General features: G+C 39.2%; 1 protein-coding gene and 4 non-coding genes across 5 annotated transcripts in view; 3 read left to right on the top strand and 2 right to left on the bottom strand.

Annotated features, from left to right (window-relative positions):
- UBE2V2 (ubiquitin conjugating enzyme E2 V2) overlaps positions 1-3,203 on the bottom strand; it is a 36,889-nt gene extending 33,686 nt beyond the window's left edge. The window contains exon 1 of the mRNA XM_049827883.1: positions 3,076-3,203. Coding sequence (XP_049683840.1) covers positions 3,076-3,082 — 7 coding nt within the window. The 5' untranslated portion in view covers positions 3,083-3,203. The remainder of the gene's footprint in view (positions 1-3,075) is intronic.
- A 6,690-nt stretch (positions 3,204-9,893) lies between these two features.
- TRNAA-AGC (transfer RNA alanine (anticodon AGC)) lies at positions 9,894-9,966 on the top strand. Its single transcript has one exon. It is a non-coding gene; the product is annotated as a tRNA-Ala (tRNA).
- Positions 9,967-10,887: 921 nt separating this feature from the next.
- TRNAA-AGC (transfer RNA alanine (anticodon AGC)) lies at positions 10,888-10,960 on the bottom strand. The gene has a single exon. It is a non-coding gene; the product is annotated as a tRNA-Ala (tRNA).
- Positions 10,961-13,726: 2,766 nt separating this feature from the next.
- Positions 13,727-13,799, top strand: TRNAA-AGC (transfer RNA alanine (anticodon AGC)). The gene has a single exon. It is a non-coding gene; the product is annotated as a tRNA-Ala (tRNA).
- Positions 13,800-14,290: 491 nt separating this feature from the next.
- TRNAA-AGC (transfer RNA alanine (anticodon AGC)) lies at positions 14,291-14,363 on the top strand. The gene has a single exon. It is a non-coding gene; the product is annotated as a tRNA-Ala (tRNA).
- The last annotated feature ends 4,892 nt before the right edge of the window (positions 14,364-19,255 follow it).

The raw sequence follows: 19,255 nt of genomic DNA, 5'->3' as shown, positions 1-19,255 counted from the left end.
CTGCCCTCTCCCCTGCCACCAAAGCCTTGCCCTCGGTATTCCCGCATGCCCCTGCCACCCGCCCACCTCTCTCCCATCCCTCCCTGCCCCCCGCCCCGTCGCCGCCGCTTCCTTCCCTGAACCCAGCACACAGCTCGAAGCATAGATGAAAGGAGGGGGGTGATCAGGGGGTCCGGAGAGGGACTAACTAGCAAGCTGTCAACAGACAGCCTCTATCAAACCTGAGCTCAACCATGGCGTGAAGGAGCTCGTAACAACTTGCACATGCACGTAGTTGGATAAACCCAGGCTGAGTTCCACTTTACGTCCTTCCCCTGCGTGTTATTTTAACAGCGGAAGACTCTCGGGTATCTCTTTGAAACCTAAGCTTGCTACCACGTATGAAGCAATGTACCCAGCAAGAGCACTGGCACCCTGGTTCTCTGTAGGGCAGGGAGAGTTTACAAACTCCACCTGATGTGACATAGTAGCATGCATTCATGCTCTTCTCCACAAGCTATATATACTCTTGCACATACAGCCAAATTATATAGCCTATAGTCTTCCACATGGTGACAGTCTGTTACTTAAACATCTTAATTTACATATTAGATTGTTCTTGTGCTTTCTGCACTACACCAGAGAGCAACTCTTCGCTAAATTGTCTTTGCTAAATAAGTCACTCCAAGTCTGAGCCAGGCTAAGGGGAAATCAAACCAGAGTGTGAGTAGAGTTAAGATTGCCACCTGACTGGTTTCTAAGTGGCCAGGCTTGTTTTCACACCATCTTACTGGCTTCTGGCGACACTGGATCTGCTGGTTTATGTACATTAGCCCTGACACATGACCCATAGCTTGGATGGAGCTCCCTTCAGTTGTTCCAGGAGCTGGATTCTTTGGCAGGTGGCAACACAAAGTAGGAATAACTGAAGGTAACCCACTGTCTTTACTCTGTATGACAGTATTCACTCAGTGCTTGACAAGCTTCAGCACTGATTCAGTATAGACTTCCTGATGGTGCCAGCCACAAGAAAATAGAAAGGGGAAGAAAGAATAATGTTATTCAGAAAAAAAACATAGTTGTCAGCTCTAAGAGCATGAATGGAGCAAGTGAGAGTAATAATCAGAAATAAAGCTGCTGTGAGTTTATGGCCATCTCTAAGTTTAAGCTGTCAGATGCTTTTTTTTTTTTAAATACTAAAACTAGTCCTGCCAGAGTTAAAAACAATAAATCGGGGGGGGGAGGGGGGGGATGGAGGGGGGGTAGTGTGTGAATGATTGTATATAGTTGGGTTTTTTTAATGTTTGTAGAATGTTTTAAAGATTAAAAACAGCATGAAATTGATGTATTTGTAAAACTTGAAGCAAGGCCATATAAAAAAAATTCATTTTTCCATGGCAGCGGCTAGAACATGCATAGATGCTTCAGCATGTTTTCTGTGTTGAAAACACTAGGTAGAAAACATTTTAACTTTGCATGTCTCAAGAACTCCTAGTTCTTTCTCAAAGTTAATTAAAACAATTATCAACTACTGGTAACAAAGCTTAAGGAGACCCTTGGAAGGCATCATCAGCTGCACCTAACTGTCAAACCAGACTTAAGCAAAAAAATTCAACACAGAAGTCAAGTCTTTGGATAGTTATAAAGAAAGCTACAAAAGCTGCAACCGTATTTCTCACTTGGGGAAGCTTTCACATCACAAGCATTTAATTTGTATTAGAAACTATGATAGAAAATGCAACTGAAATAAGGCACATGGGGGTTTTTATGTGATCTTATTTATGCAGAATCAATCACCTTTGGACTCTCATCTGGGCCTAAACAGCACCTGCTTACTTGATCATCTGTAGGAATTTAGAGTGAGGTAGCTAAACAACACTAATTATTCCATGGTAAGGGTCAATCATTTTTAGCAGTGATGACAAAGAGCATATTTAGACTAGGCATTCCTGAGTAACTTCCTGGTTGAGCATTGTTATTCTAAAATAAAAGGATTAAAAAAACCAAACCCACTTTGTCTTTATTTTCAGAAAAGATAAAGGTTTCCTCACAGAAAGTTCTTCAGAGATGGCTACTATCAGTTCAAATGCTGCTATAGTTTAAAATTACTGGTAAACAATTCAAAGTCTGCATTGATCTTGTTTCAGGTTGTCCAATACCATTAACTTTTTTTTTCATAACCTTTTATTCATTTGAGATGTGTAGCTGTAATTTTACTAACAACAGTTAGCAAAAGGAGCACTCGAGCTACAGAAAGACTTTTGCCATCAGGAAAGTAGCTCAGCTCTTGATGAAAGGGATTTTTGAATTCCTGGTTTTCCTCCTTCTACTTTTTTTCAGGAAAAACGTCTAGCAATATGCAAAGATAACAACATTACAAATGCACAGGAGATGGGTTACTGCCAAAGCTTCAGAGACCCCAAGGAACTGAGGAAGGAGGGTGCAAGCTGGAGCAGCTTAGCCTACAGAATTTCACCAAGCCCACCAGCAGGATCAATCAAAGGTGGGTTTTCCCATCTTCTAATAAAACTGCTTTTTTTGTTAGCAGGTAACCTGATGTTTGGTGTCAAAGGTTCAGAGGCCACGATCTTTTCGTAAGAAAGGAAAAGCTTTTACAGTTGCAAAAGAGCCTTCAATTTTATAATCTCTTAAAGAAAAAAAAAGAATGACAGGAAGATATATATTATGTTTTGTAAGTTATTTGAAAGTCATGCTCTCAAGTGCTAGAAACTACCAGGAATGTGGTTTTAAGGTAAGAATTTTGCCCTCCTTAAACACAGACCCATATACATAGCTTTAATTACTTTTTCCAACCTCCACCCTCAAAAGCCATGCCTAGGCTAACGCATGAGCACAGCCCCAATTATGAATTTACAGTCCAAAAAAAAAATTCGATTTAAAGGCATACGCACTCAGGTGTTACTTACAACCATTGCACCTGTGAAATCTAGAACAAGCTCCGCTCTTTCCAACACTGCCTTCTCCCTTCGTTGATACAGAAGGTAAGCGTAGCACCGGCTGGCTGAGGAGGGAACGCCAGAGCTGGCCACCAGCCAGGCTCACCATACAGGCGAGGCTTTTCTTTTGAAGACTCACCCGCCATCCCAACGACAGCCTGAAGGACTGGGAAGGGGACCGAGCTACAGCATCCCCCTCTTCACACAAAAGCAAACCTCCCAGCACAGCCTCCTCACCGCGCCATTTATATTTAAAGAAGGAAAAAAACAAAACAAAACAACAACAAACGGCAGGGGAGGGGGGACAACACGGGACGGCAGTTGCCCGAGGCAGCGCGTAGCCCCTGGGAGGGGGGGGGAAGCACACGCCGCCGCAGAAGGTTCTAGCAGTGGGCGGGGGCACTCGGTGCCCGGGAAGGGCAGGCCCTGAGGGGAAGGGCAGGCCCTGAGGGGGCGGGAAGGCGGGAACCTGCGGGCCGGGGTTGTCAACCTGAGCGAGTGCGGGCTGAGACCCTCGAAAGACAAAGCCGGCGGAGGAGGTTTGTTTGCAGCCTTTTACTCAGGGTTTTTCTGGTCGTGATGGTTGCTTTAGCGGGTCTCACGAAAACTCGTTTTGAGGTCATGGGGGTGCCTGCTTGAAGGAGGAGGTGCAGCGGGTGGTGCTGTTCCGCGGGAGAGGGGGTAGTTTTGTGGGCTCTTCTGAGGCGCTTCCTACTGCTGCCCTGCGCTACCGTGGCTCGGGCTCCAGCTCTCCTTCGATCGTTCTCAATGCCTGCTACAACACAAATCTTACATTCTATTAGTAAAAATTTAGTAGCTGTTGTTTTCCTTCTTTTCTGATACTCTTCAGCCAGAGTGCACTCAAGAGTGCATCATTGAGCCCAAGAAAGAAGTGGAAGAATCAAATCGGAGGAGGATGACGTGGGATGAAGAACTTGTCAAAGTGGGTGCTAACTTAAGCTTTTTGGTTTTAATTCGGCTTGATTGTGATGGTTCTGTGCTATACCTGTGTTTTGAGTACACTGTAAGCAGGTAGCTTCATCAGTGAACACAGCTCTTCTACTGATAGGTCTGGTTTCCCTGTTCTAATGCTAAAATGACTATAGTGTGGTGGCGTATAAATTAAAAAAAGACAAGCTCTCAGATTTTCATATGGACCTAAGTAATCAAATGCTAAACATACACTGGATTTCATTGAGTTGTGTGTACCTTCAACCTCTAATCTTTGAACATTGCAGCCAACCATATTTTTCAGCTCATTCAATATAACCAGCTCCTTAGGTCTTTTTCTGCTTTGTTTGTTTGGATGAGGTTATTGTTCTTAAAACTACTGCGTTATTCTGGAGAAATTCTCATTTAGTGAATAGATAGTTCTGCCCCTTAGTAAAATCCACAGGATTTAGGAATCTTAAATCTTCTTCAGTCTTCTTCTAAATGAGGGAAATCTTTGTCACTCCCACCCCTGGTAGCTTTTGCACCAGAAGTGAAAAATGGTTAAAAATCTGAAAGATAAATGTCCAGTGTTTTGTGAAAATCAATGGCTCTGCAGAGCCTTTAAAAGAACATGAGGAAAATGCTGTATGTGCTGTTTAGTGATAGCTGATTAGCCAGACAGCCTGTGCAAAGCTCTAGGTGTAACCAGCACACATCCTCTCCTTTCTGGAGTTAACAGGGAATGTGGAGAAAATTTGGATCATTACAGTGGTGATTTAGAAGACAAAGGTTGCAGATCCATTTGGATTCAGGCATAGTCAATCTCACGGCTTCTATAACAGCCTTTTTTTGGCTATTATTAAACTGTTTGGAAGGAGTATCTGAAGCTGGATGGTATCTAAAATGAATAATACAGTTTTTCTATATTGCCATCTTAGTTCAAGGAAGGCATTGTACATAAGCCCTCTGATGTTGAAACTCTTTTGAAACCCTCATGAAGTTGGTAGAGATGTCAGGTCTTCCAGAAAAATCAGAGGAGGAAGTGGTGATGTGAATATAGCCGTTTTCCTAAAAAAGAGACCAAAATGCATAATCGTATTAATATATGACTTACAGTTTTCCCATCTGGAAACATAATGAAATCTTTGCCAATATGGAAGCCTTATGATTATCTAGACAGAAATTTAAAAACCATTGATGCTTTTAGAGAAAGGGAATGATAACTTGGATGTCTTGCTGAGTACTTCAGTTTTCAGCTTTGGGTTGTTATGGGTTGAAACCACGATGGTGATTTTTGTGTGGTCAGATAGAGATTCCAGAGTAGCATAAAAGGATAGTCTGATCTCCCTCTGAGCTGAGATGTCGGCTCACTGCCTCCTTAGCACTAGGTTAACTTAAATGCCAATCTGGTAAATACACAGAAAGATCATTATGGCTTTGTACTTCTTACAAAAGCAGCATATTTAACATGAATTATTTGGGTCCTTGCAGGCTTCTGTTGTGGCTGCTAATGCTAACTGAAGTTACTTAGGTTGCCTGGCTAAGCTGCTTCCAGCATTGATTCCTTGATCAATATTACAGCATTGTACTGTCTTGATACTACCTCCCAGATGGACTGCACTGATTTTCCTCAAACAGGGTAATGGCAGTGGTAAATACTACTAAAAGTAGGGGGTTTTTTTCTGGTTTTTTTGGTTGGTTAGTTGTTTGGGGGGAGGGGGGGAGGGAGTGTAGCGTGTTTTTGTCCTGTGGTTTGGATATAAAACAATGAATGACAGTAAAATGGAAGTAAAATTTTGTGAAAGATCAGTAAAATCTTCATCAACAAATCAAGTTTTTTTATTATTGTGGTCATAAAGAACAGCAATAGTTCTGGGAGGAGGTTTCTTCTGACTCAAGACCTGCTGTGTGGCTTTTCGTGTGATTTACAGTACTGTTTTTTTGTTTAGCTTTGCTTTTCCCAAAGGAGGGTGTTGGTTTTGTTGCCTAATTCCATATTTTGATACTGATTTTCTCTAAAATTATTTCTGAGGTCCAGAACACATTTCCTTCAATGCTTTAAATATAGCTTTGGATACAGAACTGGAGACATAATTATTTGTTTCATTTTAATGATAAATCTATCAACATGAAAGTTAGGCTCTGTAGAAGAATGAATGGAACATATTGTAGCTGTCCTTAGGTTATTTTGTCACTGCTTAATTTATAGCTAGTTCTGGGGTTTGTTTGATTTCAAGTAAGTTTTCCCCCACTTGCTGTGTTAAAGCCTGAAGAGTACCACTGATTAGTAACAAATTAAAAAGTTTCATGGGCAGCAGTACTTGCCAGTTCGTGTGCAGTTGTAAGCCTGCTTGGTGCTTCCCTTAATGAAGCCATGTAGATGTGCTTTACCATTCAAAAGCTGGCATGATGAAGCCTTGTTCCTGCCTGGGCTGTGTTCATACAAGCCTAATGCAAACACAATTAGAAGGGTTCTGTTTGGTTGGTTGGTTTACAACATAGGTGTTTTTAAGACTTCAGTGATTTCTATTCTGAAGGAATACTAGGAAAAAAAACCCCAATCAACCAACCACAAGTGAAAATCTGTAAGGGGGGGGTGGGGGGTGGGGTGTTAATTGCTTTGAAGTGCAAACCTTAGAGTTATGTATTCCTGTTTGGAGGAAAGTCATGCTTTTTGTCTGTGAGTGATTTTAGATCACCTATTTTTGTCAATCATAAAGAGAGCAGAAGGCATTCTCACTAAAACAGGGTAAAATATTGAGTGGAATTTTTAATAATCAAGCCAACTCATTTAAAGCTAGTTGGTTTCTGTAGTGTACTGAAATCTATAGCGCCATAATTGTGGTATAATTCTGAGTCACTTCTGAAAGTGGGATTTAGTCACTGGTGTTCTGGAATGTTTTCATCATAACCAGAACCGCTGTGTTTCTAGTTAAAATATGACTAAGCAAAGGAACTTCTGGATGTTTCAGAGCTCTTGGTGCGAAAGAGGGAGTTGGCATCTTGGATGCTGCAGCAGCATTTGATGATTTCAGAAAGTGAGGTTAGTGTTAGTGATTTATAACTAATGGGAGTGCTAGTTTGTGAATTCTATCTCTTCTTTCTCTGGTCAGTGATAATTAGCATCTTGCTGCTTCTTCACCTCTTTGGTATTCCTGCCTTGTCTAGAAGATTCTGTTTTCTATTCCTTTTGTTATGATAACTGGTTTACATTCCTAAAATAATACCAGAGTACCTTCGGATAAAAAAAAGGCTGTATTTGTCTTAAACTGCTGCTGCTGTTTTATCTTAAAAGTGAATTTGCAATTGCAGGCCTACTTGGGCTTCCCCTAATTAAGCTGCTTAGAGGTTTTCTGTGCTGTCTTTTGAAGCACTGCATATTCTTAGCCACGTCGTGCTGTGAGGTTCCTGAAATCTTTTGTCTACATTTAAGAGTTCTGTGCTCATGGTGGCAGAAATTACAGATACCATAATGGGCAAAGGAAAAGAAGAAGGGACTTGTATTGCTAAAGGATGATGTAGGTTACTCAGACAAGAAAGCCAAAGGTTCAGAAAAAACCCACAGTCATTCAGAAATTGTCTTATGCTGTGAATGGAACTCCAAGAAAAGTAATGAGGGAGTGGTGTTGCATTAGAAAGCCAGAAGTATCTTCACAGAGTATCCCCATCCTTTCTACAGTTAGAACTTTCTACAGTAGTAAAACCATTCATACATGTACAAATGTAAACTTGAGATGTTCTGCTTTAAATGTTTTTCCGCTACCACCTTTTTTCCTCCCTTTCTGAGATTCTGCTAGTCCTAATGCCACAATACCATGCTGTCTGGGATCTTCTGGAGAAAAAAAAAGAGTTTGGGTAATGCATTTGAAAGTCTGATCTAAGTTGGAAGAGCACAATGGCAAAGAGCTTAATTATCAGGGTTGAACAGGTGACAGTCTGGAGGAAATGCCACACAAAAAGTTTTCTGTGTTAGAGTTAGGATGGTCAAATATTTTTAAAGCATGATTACATACAGGTTGACTTTGAGGGATTTGATACTGTCTAATAAACCTCCACTGTCTCTGAACTGTAACTTTTGGTTATGGCTAAGTACTGAGTTGCTGACTGCAGAGAACTTCCACAGACGTTATTGTTGAATTATATATGGCACGGCAAGAACTGTATATGCAGAGGATGACTTAGGATGTACTCTTTAAATATTTGGCTCAGTAAAATGTTCTAAAATTTGATACTCTGGTTTATTTCATGGATGCAAGTATAATCCCATTTATTTAAAAATCAAATATGTGTTATTTGGGTATTAACCTAGATGTCCTGCAAAGACTGGAGTTTGGTTATTGTACTTTCTGAGATCACCAAGTCCTTGGAGAGGAGAGAATTGAAAGATCTTTATATGTCAGTGTGATTCATGTGTCTTAAAGGATCTTGGGCAAATGAAGAAAGAAACTGCAAGAGAGTTGTTTCTAAAGTTATTTAATAAATTTAATTTCAGATACTCTTTTCCAGAAAGGCAAAGATGTACTACATTTACAGTATTACATAAAAGTTCACAATTCTCTCTTGCCTTTTTTTTTTTTTTTTTTTTTTAAGAATCAAAGCAAAAGAAAGTCCCAGACTTTACAAGATTTTTGAAGGGTTCACTCAAATTCCCCTTCCTCTTTTTACAAGGATTCCCCAAGGTTCGTTTTCTTGGGGTCAGTTGTGTGTCTTTCCATTACTGCCTGGTATTTCTTCTTTTTTATCTATTTCAGTGTTATTTTCTGACTAATGAACAGTTAGTTGACCATAATTCCCAGCACCCTGAATCAGCAGCTATTTGTGCAAATCTAAATATGCAGGATATGTCTTCAATCCTCCAAGTTAAATGACAATATATAGAGATTGAGGAAGTAAGAAGCTGAAACACATGAAGTGTGTTGATACATGGTGGTGGTGATGTGTCAAGTCACATTAGGTCAACAAATCTGCATGTTCCAGATCTAGCAAAGTAGATCTCTTTTGCTTACTTTATTTCTATTTTATGATAGTGTGAAATCATAAACAGTTACTTCTTTTTTCTCGAAATGCCACTTTCAAAGGTAGAAGACTTTAGTACATAACTTCAAATAACAGGAAACATTGGAGACCCTACATTCTTTGTGTTTTCTGACTCTGATCTTGCAGAGCTGAAACAAAACCACTGGACAGCATTTTCACTGCTGTTTCATTATAGCTGTGATTTTTTTTATTATTATTATTTTAATTATGTATTCTTGATTTTTACATGTATGTGTGTGAGTCTTTATCTGGTGATGTAGTCACACCTTAAGAATTCCTGAGAGATGGAAATAAATAATGTGAACTATTACTTTGTTTTCCAGTGTTCCATTTGCCTGAGTGCTTTTTTTTTTTTCCTTTTTTTAACTTGGGCCCAGACTTCATTGCCACAAAAGAAAGAACTGGAAGAACTCTACCTATTCAGTCACATCTATTATATTGTAAAATGTGGAAATGGGTAATTTATCTGATTCTAGTCCACCTAGGGATTACAAATAGGAAAAGTCTATTTTAGAAAATATAATCTTTAAATATATCCTGATTTCTCTAAGCAGTCATCATTGTTTGGTTTGAACATAAATCTGCAATTGCTTGGAAACACAGACCTGTTATCCAGATGCAGCTCAGCTGAATAAAACACGTGCTGTTACATCAAGGAGTACAGATTTCATGTTAGGCAAAATTCCCTCTAAGGCTGTCAGAAGTAATGTGCTTTAAGAAAGAGCTAATTGTTTCTGCATTTCACTAGAAAGTTGTGTTCTGTTACTGCCTACAGGTAACTTCGGTAAGGGATTAGAACTCCAGCAGTGGGCTCTTACTGCCCAGGTACCAGTGTGATTTTTGGGTGGAGAATCAATGTGATTTGGGAAAGAAAGTTTTGTTTGTACTTGAGAGAGCAGAGCAAATTTCAGCATAATTTGTGGGTTATTCTGTAAGTGAGAAACGCGAAAGTAGGAAGGGACAGTGAACAAAGACTGTACTTTACAGGGGGAATTAGCTCAAATGGTAGAGCGCTCGCTTAGCATGCGAGAGGTAGCGGGATCGATGCCCGCATTCTCCATTTGTGACTTAACCGTGTTACTTTTAAGTAACACTACTGTGACCAATACTTCATTTTTATCAGTTACCAGTTGTAATTTTTTTGCTGTTTTGGAAAAGAGAGGCTTGTAAACTTCTATTTTGTCTAAAATTAGTGTAACTGCCTGTACAAAAAAAGAAATAAATTCCTATTAATGGGTTTTAAAGAATGAAACACAAGCACACTGACAGATACCGCTGTTTCTTCTGATTTTTTGCTGTGGTGCAATATTAGTTCCCTGTTTATACTACCTTATTTTGTGGGGCTATTTTAAATTTAGATGCATTTTTCTGTAACAGTTTTGTAAGGATTGAAATTAGTCAATTTTAAGAAGCACATGCACAATATGAATGATTTAAATTGTTAGTGTTGATCAAAGATGAACATTTTTTTTAAAGTACGAATTATTTTCTTATAATGGCTTGAGGAAGAAATTGAGTGAAATCATGAGAGATTGAATGTCGCTTGAAACTCAGGTTAGGAGCAAGTGTGTCATGCCCATCCTAGCTACAGCAGGTGCAAGGTAGCTGGAGAGACAGTAATTCTATGGTGAGCTGATAATTATGTAGACAACTACATACTTTTACATCTTATAGAGAATTTCACTAACTTTTCATGTAATTAAAAACAAACAAAATGCTTACATTAAAATTAAATGCACTTGTAAGGGACAGAAGTGAATTTTATTTCCTGTATGAGAGAATAACATTAGTATTAGGTCGTTTTGTGGAGATACAATTTTTCAGAGAGTTCACAAGTGTAGTCTGCTGATCGAGATTTTTTCCCGTTTTATTTGCTGTACGAAATGGTATATATTACTAGCTATATATTTTCTTTTACAAACCCAAACAATTTATGGAAGAAAATCTTACGCTGCTGTAAATTCTCAGTCTCTCAAAACACTGGAGAATGCGGGCATCGATCCCGCTACCTCTCGCATGCTAAGCGAGCGCTCTACCATTTGAGCTAATTCCCCTTGCTTGATAACATGAGGGGTGGATTTACTTCTGCTGAATCAGAGCTTGGCTGCTTTAGATATAATTACTTTGTTGAGTCAGTCTGCTAATTTAATAACACTGAATCATCACTGTATTTATGTGGAAAGCCTGTTAGCTTAGAAGTCAGAATACTCACTTGACACATGAGAAGCATACCAATGCATTTTCTGCTATGTTAATTTGATAAAACAACACTTACTTTCCTGAACAAAGCCTCCTCTAGTGTTTATTGAGGAAGGAGAGAGAACTACTTTTTTTCCTCTGTTACAATGCAGATACCAAAAGACTTGTAAGTCTAGAAAGTATACTGGTAAAAGTCACTGAAGGGCAATGAGATTTTCCTTCTTGTTTTCCAAGTCTTTATTTTCTTTTCCAACTTTATTTTCTAATTAGCTGTATGTAAATGGTAAATGCAATGGTTTAAAAGTTCGTGTTTATCATGGTTCATGGAGAGAAAGTATTCATTTATATCTTCCTAAGTTATATGCTAGGTATTTCTACCTTTTTGTATTGACTTGGATGATTCAGTTAAAATAGTATTGCATCTTAAATATATGGGGTTACTACAAACATCTCAGAAATATAAAAATTCAAGTGTAGTTACACTAGCTGACTTTCAGTAAGAAGCACATTGGCAAAGCTCTATTCCCAGGTTATTAAATCAAGGATTGCTTTCTGGATTTAAAGAAGGAAAACGTAGTTTACAGTGAGAGTGGTTACACTGGCATACTATTAAACAACAAAGGCAATGAAAAAGATATAATAAAAGATTTCTCACTTTCTGTTTAAATGCAAAAAAAAGTAAGTTCTGCTACTGCAGTAAAATTTGTGCAGTAATCCAACAGTACATGTGCTGGCAGTTTTCCCTAATGGATTTAACTTACTGGATGGCAGCATCCAGTCAAAAGAAAATAAATTATGAAATTTAGCATCAGCTAGTTACAGCTTGTCTAAAGTAAGGTAGTACTTCAAATCTATCACAATCCAGATTCAGGCCAACATGTGGAACTAAAACCACAGTATCACTGCAAACGTTCTCCTAGAATTTAAATATTCTTTTGCTTTACCTCAATCTCTGCACAACAAAACAGAAAAAAATTGTTCTTACTGTTTCTTGCAGTATATTGTAACTGACTGTATCTACCTCACTGGAGTACACTTAAGGGGAAAACAAATATGCAGAAGTGGTTTCAGTCCTTCTCACAGGCACATATCTTAGGCTCAGGGATGGCCCACTGCATGTCTGCAGCTGGGAACTTTCCCATATCATATTTCACAAGGTTCAGCTCTTTGTACAGTTTTCTTTATCTACCCTGTGCAGTCTGAGTCAGTAAGAAAACAGAAGATTACCTCTCTCCATTTTCACCCCCAAATCTCACTCTGCTGCCACTGAAAAGGCCTAAAGCTCGGACAATTCAGCTCACAGAAAAAATTTGATGCCAAAGTCAGATAAGGGTGAGGAAAGACCTCTGCAACAGTACTATTTCAGTGATTAAAATGTGTATTTCATGTAATTGACAGCCCATTGTTTTGTGTTCTTGAATTTGTTGTGATTGGTAAGTTTTCATGTAAGATGATGAGTAAAACTTTCTAATTTCTCCACTTGGTTGGGAGAACTTCCTTACCTACATGGCTGAAAGTAACCTGACCTTATTAATTCCATTTTTTCGTTTCTTTAGGGTATTTCAGCTGTGAAGGCTTTGTGTCCACATACTTTATGTCATAGTTTAACCCCAGCCAGCAACTAAGCACCATGCAGCCGCTCACTCGCTCACTCCTCCCCGCAGTGGGATGGGGGAGAAAATTGGGAAAAGAAGTACAACTCGTGGGTTGAGATAAGAATGGTTTAATAGAAACTAATAATGATAACACTAATAAAATGACAACAGCAATAATAAAAGGATTGGAATATACAAATGATGCACAGTGCAATTGCTCACCACCCACCAATCGACGCCCCATTAGTCCCCAAGCCAGCGATTCCCCACCCCCACTCCCCAGTTCCTATACTAGATGTGACGTCCCATGGTATGGAATACACCATTGGCCACTTTGGGTCAGGTGCCCTGGCTGTGTCCTCTGCCAACTTCTTGTGCCCCTCCAGCTTTCTCGCTGGCTGGGCATGACAAGCTGAAAAATCCTTGACATTAGTCTAAACACTACTGAGCAACAACTGAAAACACCCGTGTTATCAACATTCTTCTCATACTGAACTCAAAACATAGCGCTGTACCAGCTACTAGAAAGACAACTCTATCCCAGCTGAAACGAGGACACTTTAACACAGATGACTTTGATGCATCTCTTTGGCAACACTAATGTAAACTGATAAAAGCCAATCAGGTTTGACTTTTGCTTTCTAGATGGTCTTCTTAGGGGACATTGGGGCAAGTGCGAGTTTTGTATTCTCTTCAAGCTGCTGCACTGCATTGTCGGTGATGTGACTTCCCTCAACATAGAAGCAGCAGCTGCCCTCTTCAGAGAAGTCTAGTGCGAGTTGGGTGGCACTGAAAGGCTGCAGGTTGTGAATTTGTCATGCAAGTTAGCATAAAGTGCCTTATCACAGTACTTGTGGAGTTTGTCATCTTGGACAAAAAAAAAAGACAAGCTCAAGGTCAAATGGTACTAAGTGTTCTGAATGGTTGCTCTGACATTACTACCCATGATAAAGGCACAGTCAGTAAAAGGAAGGCAGTTTGTATTTGTGGTTATTAAAAGACATGGTTGCAGTCAGAATAGTGTGGGGGGAATTAGCTCAAATGGTAGAGCGCTCGCTTAGCATGCGAGAGGTAGCGGGATCGATGCCCGCATTCTCCACTGGTATATTGTTTATTGTTGGAGAAAAACCAGTTAACTACAAAATATGTTTTCATGTATTGAACAGGAATTTTAAAGTAAAATAAGTTCTTATTTTTTAGATGTACATGGTTTATTTCTTAAATCCTGCCATATGTTTGACTAGAATAAATTAAAACAATTAAGTAATATTTAAAAAAAAATAGAAACTGACTTTTGTGGGGAGAAAACCAAATACTGGAAAGTACTTCCTCTAATGAATTGCAAGTAATGAACTTTTATTTTACACACCTGGTTTTGTGGTTTGTCTTCTTTCTTACTACTTCATTTGAAAATACTAAATGAAATGCTACAAATTCATTATTTGACACCTGTTTTGGAGTCGAAATTGAATGTTTTCATTTGTGTCTAGAGACCAGAGCAAGAGAGAAAACTATTTTATGTGTGGAACTGCAATTTTAAATACACCCAGATGATCACAGTTTTGTGGTCCCTGTCAACAGCAAGAGGGAGGGGAATTAGCTCAAATGGTAGAGCGCTCGCTTAGCATGCGAGAGGTAGCGGGATCGATGCCCGCATTCTCCAGTGTTTTGTTAAATAAAAACTGTTATACTTAGAAGTAGAAACTACCAAAACAAAGTATGTACTATTTTGGTAAAATGTTGATTTTGTTTTACGTGGGGTAAACCTGATTTTTTTCCTTCCTCTCTTCCTCCCTTCCTTCCTCTGTGAGCTTTACTACTAAAATCAGGCTTATATAACTGCATATCTCAATCCTCTGTCATAACTGTTGACTCTTCCTGGCCAGTTTAAGTCAAATTTAGCAGAAAAAGAGAACTGCAATATGGCATTTTTCTAGGCTTTATGAAAAACAATGGACAAATGATGGTTAGAGACCAGAATCAGCATGTCTTTTTGATCAGACAGTGGAAAATAGCAGTTTAGGAATGCCTGTTCTTCCCCAGCTCCCCATTGTGGCCTGTCCAGAAATATAGGATCTTCTTTTCATTTAGCATCTTTGTGAAGCTGTAGTATGAGCTGGATCAGTCAATTCAATTTTAAGGGTAAAAGTTGTCACCTCTTTCCCAAGTCTGTATCCTACAAAGCACATTACAGTAACTATGTCTTTTAGCTATGGCCTGTGTGCAGGTTATAATTGAGCTCCTTAGCATTCTCTCCTGCTTTTGTTTTTGCAGAGCTGCTTTTAAGAGGCTAATGCCTGCCACATTTGTCTTAGAGCTTCAGAGATAACCTCAGCCATCAAACTGATTCACTGACTCCCTAACACCTTATTAGTTTCTCCTTTTGATCCTTCTCCAGATGTTGTGTGTTTCTTTATGGTGCGCTTCCCCCTGACCCTTTTAGAAGCAGCTGCACAGCAAGTGCAGCTTTTTAGATCTTAGTGACCTGTGCTGCTAAATCTGTTGTCTTGAGTGTTAACAAAGCACCTTACAGTGTGCAAGGCGGCCTACTCATTTCCTTACATCTCTCTGTTCATGGCTGAGGAAGAAAATATACGTGGAACTAGCAAAAGACTGTTGTTATTCTACTTCTTGGCCTGTCTCCTTATACTTTGGAGGCTGAAAACTTAACCTTTCCCTTGAACTCCTGGGCATACCTAAAAAAGAGTGTACCAGTCTCAGTGACTACTTTCAATATGATTAGTAGACAGAAGATGCCTAGAATGGTCATACCAAATGCCCTCATTCTGACAACAGTCTGGGACATGCTTATACCTACTGCATACACACTAATTTTCAGCAGGGTTGTTCTCAGTACACACTGTGTCGGCAGTGGGTTCTTGTCCCACCAACATCCTTTAGTAAAGCTGCCTTATAAAAAATGATTCCAGATCATTGTCTTTGATATGTGATTTCTTATCAACTGTTGTAAGAAGCATGGATGAAGATAACTTACACATCTGTCTCTCAGGAATATCTAATGATGAGCCTTTTCAGAGAAAGAATACCTTTTCTTCTTTTCGGATGACCACTGAGTATTCCAAGATCTCTTCAAATAAGTGAATAGATTGATTTTTTTTTTTCTCCTTCTTACTTGTCATGAACTGAAGGCAGAGTACACAGTTTGGAGTATATCTCAGTTACATCCATCTTGAAGTTTTGCCCAAAGGGTTATGCAAGGACTCTAACCTGCTTGTTGCACTTAAATAAAACAGGCCATATAAAGCAGCTGTGCTGCTTTGTACAGCTGAGAAAGGTCTACATAGCATTTTATTTTTCTATAAAAAAAAGCACACTTGGGAGCATTATTGTTTATCTCAGGGAAAATAGCTTACCTGTTGTGGTCATTCTCACATTTGCAGTTAAAACAGTGTTAAGGCTGTTTTAGCTTTCTGATCAGCCTGGGGCTGCTCTTTTCAGTTATTGAGAGGAAACTGAGAACAGTAAGTATTTAGATGGATTTCTACAGCTAGCCCCTGCATTGCTGAGAAGCTGGATCAGGCCCATAATTATGCTTACTTTGTATTCATTTGTTTATATTGATTTCAGTTTGGTTGGAGTGTTTATGTATCATGCAGATTCCACAAGAGACTCTTCTAATAAGGGTTAGAGAGGCAATTATTTTTTAAAAGTGACGAGAACTGTGTGATCCTGGTATGTTGGCATTATACAGTGATGGAACATGAGTGGAACTGTCAAGCAAGCAGATGTTGCCAAGACTGTTTAGAAAGATACTGTAAGGAGATGCCCAATTAATGAAAAAAAAAATCTGCCTATATATTGGCCTTAGAGATTCATTGTTACTGAGTGCAAGCTTAAGAGCTTAATGACTGTTCTTTGCATACGGAAAGATGGGCTAAGAACTAGCTGGATTATGGAGGTACCTCCCCTTTCTTCATCTTCCCACCCACATGCACATGTACTGAAAAGCAAAGATAACATGTAACTAATACTGAGATAGGGTCATAAATACCAATGCAGGTAGCCAGCCTAGCCTTCCTATATTGTTGGAGGTTGGAAGCTCAGCTCACTGGATGGACATGATGCGCCTGGATACATAGGCTCAATTGTCTCTTAATTCTCTCTGGCTTGAAACTGTGTATGTAGTAATGTGCAGTTATGCTCTGGGATGGTATTTGCATTCTCTTGGTTCGAGTCTGGATCTGGTGCTGCTAGAAGAGATTGGCAACTGGAAAGTGCTCCTGGCTTATGACTAAGAACCAGAATCAGGAAGGAAATATTCCCTGGCTCCCAACTCGGTAAGCTTGTGCCAACCATTTGTTCATTGGGTGAGAAGTGCCAAACTCCAAGGGGTCTGTTGTGGTTACTTCTTTAGGGGATGAAGGAAGGAAATGACACTTGAGTACTACAGCGTTGGGCAGTATCAAAGACTATGACAAGAAAAAATAATTTTAGGAACAGCCAGTTTATCACCTTTTTTTTATTTGGTGCCTGAGGTGTTCAGAACTATTGATGACTGGTTTAAGCTTTTTAGTATATTTAAGAATTAGACAGGTAACAGCTCACAAGCCACAAAAAAACTTGCACAAGGACTGTAATAAAGTTGACCTCTTAAAATGGAGGAAGGATGAAAAGCTCCTCTACTTCCTAACATTTGTTTCAGAGGTCATCAGAGATACTCTCTGATATATCTTGCACATAAGAAAGTTTAGTAGCTTTCCTACACCTAGTTATTTGTACTTTTAAGGGCCTATATATTATTGTACCTAGTAGATTTCAGTAAACAAGGCTAAGAAGGACTATGCTGCTCTTGCTTCAGAGCTAGGAAAGGTTTTAATTATTAGAGGAAACCTTCTTATGGTTTTCTTGTATTCTGTCTGAAGTATTTGATATTTGGTCAAGAATAACAAAGGAGTTTTAACTAGATGCATTGCAAATCTGATCCAAGTTGGTCAGTAAGTTGCACTAGTAAAAACTCTGCTTCATACTAGAAAAAAAAATTGTATGGTTAACAGTTAAGAGATAGTTGGACTACAAAACCACATCAAAAATATGTGAGGTTTTTAATCACATTTATAAAAGAAACCATGTACCCTGAAGATGTAGCAAGATCTTCAAAACAGATTATGCAGGCATTACAGCGGCTCCCTGGTTAGACTTCCACTCACAAAATACAGTAATTGGAAACTCTGTGCTTCATTAGAAAAGGGATTCAAATTCAGGCAAAAGCAATCCAAACCTACTCCTACCCTATCCATTTAAGAGGTGGGACATGATCAGGAGTCACTGAACAAACCAAGTGAATGTTTTCTCTGCAATCAAAATACAGGGGACAGAGAGAATGCTTTAGGGCTCTACAAAGTAATTATATAATTAGTAGGTCTCCGGCTCAGATTTCATTATTTCTTCTAAAATACTTTTCATAGCAGCAAATACAACTCTCCTGTTTAATCAATTTGGAGTCCAAAAGATGCCAGTCACAAGGGGAGTCTGGTCGTGCTTATTGTATAGACAAATTATACTTCAGAAACCTTACAACCTACAGTTAACTAGCTTTTTGGGTTTGAGCATTAAATAATTCAAGCTGGTGCCAGGCTGGCTGTAAATGTGATTGTAAGGCAGCCATGCAAACTGAAACTTGGATGACAGCTTCCATATTGACTATCACTACCTCAGAGATGATGAATCCCATGCTCTTTAAGTAAACTATGTGTGTATTTTTGCAAGGCTACAGGTGGTCTTGCCGAATCAGAAAAAAATGCGGAATGCTTACTTTCTTCAGTCCATATTGCTGTTATCTGGACAGCAAGTTACACAGCAGCACTAATTATGAAATTAGATAAACGCAGTGCAAAAGTGGGATAGAATCACTTCCCTGCCCAGCTATTTGACATACAGTCTTCAGTACACTTTCTTCTTTTCCTGAAATAAGCCTGGAAGTCCTAAGGGCTTTCTAAGAAGACAAAACTGCAATTCCAGAGTGACTGCCAAAAATAGGACTGAAGCTTGATGAGGCCAACTATAACAGTCTTAGGGAGTGAGTATATCATCTCAGTTATGATGGGCAGGGGATAATCTTGACACATGTTTCTCAGGAGTGTACAACTGTTCTACTGAAGCACCTGAAAAAACTGGTGATAACTAGGATCAAGTCACTTTCCAATCAAATCTGTGCTTGCAGAGAAATGAAATACTAGCTTTGAAACCAGTAACAGGGGTAGCAAATGACATTTTTTGGTCTATCTTGTACTGGGTCCTCACCCAAACCCAAGTAACTGGTGACTGCATTCTGTACTAGAAAAACACGAGTGCCATTCAATTTTACTTCACCAGGAGCTTCTTTTCATAGTGTTAGACAAGACAACAGGTCACTTAAGCTATGGTCTGTCAAAGAGACTTAGTACAAATAATTGCTGCTAGTAGGCTTTTTTATTATGCCTCTTGTAGAATGTACAGAGGACTTTAATACCTTTCTTCTTTGTTGTTTCTGTTATTAAGAATATCAAGTTTCTGGCAGGAATGCTTTCCCCGGGTTCCCCTCTGACTCAAGTTTTT

The sequence above is a fragment of the Accipiter gentilis genome, chromosome 2, assembly GCF_929443795.1.
Source record: "Accipiter gentilis chromosome 2, bAccGen1.1, whole genome shotgun sequence".
Taxonomy (NCBI): Eukaryota; Metazoa; Chordata; class Aves; order Accipitriformes; family Accipitridae; genus Astur; species Astur gentilis.
The sequence above is the reverse complement of the archived record's forward strand: the minus strand, read 5'-3'. Positions and strand labels throughout refer to the sequence as shown.